The sequence below is a fragment of the Anastrepha ludens genome, chromosome 6, assembly GCF_028408465.1.
Source record: "Anastrepha ludens isolate Willacy chromosome 6, idAnaLude1.1, whole genome shotgun sequence".
Lineage (NCBI taxonomy): Eukaryota > Metazoa > Arthropoda > Insecta > Diptera > Tephritidae > Anastrepha > Anastrepha ludens.
The window spans coordinates 83,483,554-83,488,265 of record NC_071502.1 but is presented as its reverse complement, the minus strand read 5'-3'; the positions used below and the strand labels follow the sequence as shown (position 1 = coordinate 83,488,265).

The following is a 4,712-nucleotide window of genomic DNA, read 5'->3' as shown; positions in this document are numbered from 1 at the left end:
ATTCAAATGTAGTCAGATGGATATCGGGACCATACAAATTTGTGTACATACTTGCCCAGCGTTCGACGCAAAGCTTGGGTATATTCAGAAACGCATTATAAATGCGCAGTAATTGCAGCGCTGGAAGCACTGCCAATGTGACAAGTGTTGCAATTGATAGATTGGCAGTATTAAAATTTTTCCTGCAAATAATGCGCGACATTTGATACAAAAATGGCGTTTTGGAACGCGATGCATTTGCAGTACTGCCATATTTGCATTTCTGAACGCATTGCCAACACTGCAAAAGTACGTTGCGCATTATATATTATTGAATATACCCCTTACCTCTCTAGTAGCAGACCACAGACAGTCAATATACCAATTCTCGAGCTTCGGAAACAGCCTGGCGAGCCCGTCTAGTTAGCTTATCGCCAAGGCGTCTTACTGTAATTTCCAGGTTTCCGGATATGCCGATTAAAAAAAACTAAAAGCGAACGAAATACAGACTAAACTATACCACCTTCTTTAAATTCGCCTTGATATATATTTAAGCTTTTGCCATAGATACACGTATGTATATACATACAAAGACCGATCACTATATTAAACATACGTACATATGTAGATATATTAACTTCACTGCGGTGAACATGTGTTTGTTGCAATGGGGTTTAATGTATCGTGATGATGCGGATTATATCTCCGATCGTAATACTGTTTGAAAACGCTTACATCCGACACTTTTTGAGCTAGAGTTGTATATATTTGTATACCAGCGATGGCATCACCAGCAGCATAGTCAATTTGTTCTTGTGTCAGATTATTCGCTTGCCAATTAGATGCAGACAATCGCCAACACTTATTTAGAGTACCGCCTACCACGCTCTTATACATAGCAGCCAAAGTACCAGGTTTTTCACGAGTAAGAACGGCAACAAAACGCAAATCTAATGTAGAAACAGTCGTTAGGTTAAATTCCCTTGAAAGCCGCCCAGCGTCGTCAAGTGGAGCGACGCCAACTTTAACTATATGAGAATCGTCCAGTAAGTCGCGAAGTGATGGTGGCAAAGTGCGCATTGCACACAAACGAATTAATGCACAATAGCCCTTGTGAGTGCACAACTGTAAAAGATCTACTCCCTCCGATCCCATTTCCCACTCGCAGTCAAAGCCTAATACTGGATTTTCTTCGCAGTGCCTAAAAGTGGAATTAATATATGCTTTAAACTTGACTTAATTAAAATGGATATACCCACTTTCGTAAAATCTTCACGGCGTCCTCACATTCCTTATAGTTGTTTATTACAACTGTTGTTTGCCCGTTGGAGCCGCTCCTAAACCACCAATATAGAAGGCCAGCACCAGCTGCGAACGCAAGAGATTCTAATGGATTCGGGTTTGCCATATTTAGAAATTAGCTTCCAAATGATAAATTTAAAAAATACCGAAAATAGTTAATAAGATTTGTTATTAGAAGAAAAATTACTCGTCGCACTATGCTAAAAAGCTCGTTAGCAAATGAACGCCAATCTATAACTGCATTACCACGTTGCATTCCAGTTTTTATACTGCATTTAACGTGTGATTCCCCGTTTAGAAATTGAAGTAGGATACCTATAAGTATGTGTGCATACATATAAGTCATGAACGAAATCTATAGGTCTGATAAGCATGATACAAAAAAACTTTGAAACTTTTTGACGTAAACTGTGCTTTTTATTTGTTGCATTTTGATTTTGATGGTTGGTCGGCAGACCATATTGCCAGATCAGTTAAAAATAGTGCATGTCAAGTAAGAAAGGTCCATATTACAATATTAGAAGAAAAATATAGATGAAGTTGAATGTGTGTAACAGAAGATGACTTATACTCTACATAATTTTACATAGAGGTTATATAATATTTGAATGCATTATTCCGTTAATTTCTAGATGTTTTTAAATATATATCATCACTTAATATCGTTTGTCTTAACAAACTCTTTTAATTCGTAAAAGTGTGCCGAAATCTTAGTTAGTAAAGTTTCTTTAATGGAAATAAACTTGGGGAAGATGGTAAATTTCGATCTGGTATTATTATAGCAGCAAACCGAGAAACTTTTCGAGCCGACTCACAACAATACAAAGCGAGAATGATGGAGAAAGAGATTGCGCTTTCCGAATTTGCCGTGTCGTAAGAGTCGAACAATAACTGCATTTGGAGGATTTATATCAATTTATGGTTTCACAATTTAACACACGGCACTTTGTTTTCATAAGTTTGATTAGTTTATATCTGAAAAATCACAATCTTTCCGAATCATTCACTAAATCTTCCAAAACCTGTAATTTCTCCTACTTTTGTTTGTTTTGTTCGTTTTTTTTTTTCAATTAGTGTATACCCTCTGGGAAATAAGAAAAATACTGCTGAGCGTAGACTTAAGTCCTTCACTGTGCAGACTCGCAAATTATTTCTGCTGCGTTTGCTTTGGAATATTTATGTGTGTATGTATGTTCATATATGCATAAATTTTTCAATCAGAAAAAAAAATGTTGCCAAATTGGTTAGAACTTTATAATGTTCGACCCATCCTAATGTGTATACAAAATATCGTGCATTCAAAAGATTTTCGTCTGGTCTGCAAATACTCAAAATATGTTTAATGCATTTCAATTTTTCTCCTCAGGTAGTACATGTTTTCTTATTTATTTGTTAACATTTTCAATTTCAAATCAAATGGAAAAGGCACTGTTTTCTGATAACCAATGCACCTTATGCAGAAAACAAATGCTGGTGTAGCACCTTGAGTCAATGCAGACATTGAGAGCGCTGTGTGAGTGTGTGAGTCACTGCTTCGTAAGCAGTTTGCTCTCTTTAGCATTCGCTCATCGATATCTACTCTCGGCGTGTTGCTCGTCCAATGGGTATTCACTAAACCTAATGTGCAAGTGTTATATGCAAAAATTTACTAAATATATCAAGCAATTTATTAGCTTGGGGAAAAAGAAATCCATTATTTTCTGGGTAGATGATTGTAGTGATCGATACCTCCTAAAGTATCGTTCAAGCAATTTAAAGTTTATGCTCGTTGTCAGGTGACGTTTCACACTAAAAAAATTCTTTTGCTGTTTATTGTTTGTTCCATTTAGTTGTTAGTGACAGGGTGTTAACAATGGAAGTTAGCAAAGAGAAAATTCGGTATGTTTTACAGTTTTTCTTTGATAAAAGCAAAAATGCAAGCCAAGCCGTCGAAATTGTGAATAATGTTTATGGTACCGATGCTGTAACAGCTACCTGCAAGTTTGTTTTCGTCGATTCCGTTCAGACATTTTTGATGTTAAAGAAAATGTTGATAAAATCACTGAAATAATCGAGATTGACCGGCATTTTAGTAGTCGTATTATCGCTCAGGAGCTAAAGATCGACCATACAACAGTTTTAAGCCATTTGCGTAAAAATTTGACGCAAACTAATGGATATATATCGCTGTCGAGATGGATAAATATCCCTGGATGGAATATTGCCTGTAGATTCGTTCTACTTGATGTTGGTGAATACCTTTAGTGTCTGCTGAGTAATTGGAACAAGCGTTGTTACAACAAACAGCGTAAGTTTGTTGATATCTGAGTAGAGGTATATGTGTGTGTACTGAAATAAACTTCAGCTGTTTTCCAGCCATGATTCATGATTTGAGACGATAGTTGCCGTACGAGAATATTTATTTTAAGCTAAGAAATAGTAAAAAAAATTTCTAAATATTGTGATTGTGCTTTTTATTGAAGAACTAAATTTTTTTAAAATGAATTTTTAAATATTATTATGTTTAAAATATACTAAATGTAAGTCCGGATTTTTTCTTTCTTTCTTTGCTATAAGATTTAAGCAGAGGGAAACATTGGATTCACTCTTTAAAATTTCAGCCCCTTTCAAACATTAAGCTCTAATTTTAAAGTTAAATGACATGATAAATAACTTTTGTTAGATAATTAGGCGAATTTTTTCGTCTTATTTCAAATTTCAATTTATTTTCGAATTCTTCATTATACGTATATCACATGTATTTTTCGAACTTTGATTATAGTTTCAGTGAATTAGCGATTGATATTTGTGATAAATAAATCGATGTATTAAATACTAGCAAACCCGGCCCCTTCGCTGGGCACACTAAAATAGAATAGATATGGTTTAGAACAGAAAATATATGGTTTTCATATTATTTATTTCTTTATTCTTCATTCAAGCGCTTTGGCATAAACAATATTTTTTGATTTTCTATTTGTTTTTGAGTAAATATAAAATATAAATTGAAAATCAGGAAAAAAGAAGATTGTTTTTAAATTTCAAATCAACGCATATGAATAACTAAGAAACAATCGTCTTTTTTCCTGATCATCAATGAATTTTTCGTTTCAATTTATATGTTTTATTAAGCATTGGATCTTTCCACTATCCATTTATATTTTTCAAAAAAAAAAAAACGAAACAAATTTTTTTTCCACGAACACATAATTTCATTCGGATTTCACATTAAATTCTCAAATTTCGTAAGAAATTATTCACTGTTCCAAAATTCACTCCAAAAAAATTCACAAACAATTTTTACATGTTGCACTTACGTTTTTTCCTTATGGCATCCAAATCAGAAAAAAATATTGACACATTGTAACTCACACTGTCAATTTGACAGTTCAGTTCCGCCCCAAGCGTTAAAAAAGTAAGCGACATTATGGCTGGTTTAAAAGAACGCTGTA

At 34.1% G+C, this 4,712-nt stretch overlaps 1 protein-coding gene across 1 annotated transcript; it reads right to left on the bottom strand.

The window, feature by feature from the left end:
* Positions 1-503: 503 nt before the first annotated feature.
* On the bottom strand, positions 504-1,524 carry LOC128866009 (exonuclease 3'-5' domain-containing protein 2-like). The gene is made up of 2 exons (XM_054106462.1): positions 1,239-1,524; positions 504-1,180 (listed from the first exon to the last, which is right to left on the bottom strand). Exons 1-2 carry the CDS (start codon positions 1,385-1,387, stop codon positions 619-621), a joined length of 711 nt encoding a protein of 236 aa, XP_053962437.1. The 5' UTR covers positions 1,388-1,524; the 3' UTR covers positions 504-618.
* Positions 1,525-4,712: the final 3,188 nt, after the last annotated feature.

Excerpts from the sequence above, each read along its gene's own strand:
- LOC128866009 (XM_054106462.1), bottom strand. The coding sequence starts at position 1,387 with ATGGCAAACCCGAATCCATTAGAATCTCTTGCGTTCGCAGCTGGTGCT. Across the intron at positions 1,181-1,238 it reads GCCGTGAAGATTTTACGAAA|GCACTGCGAAGAAAATCCAG; the intron begins GTGGGTATATCC and ends TTCCACTTTTAG.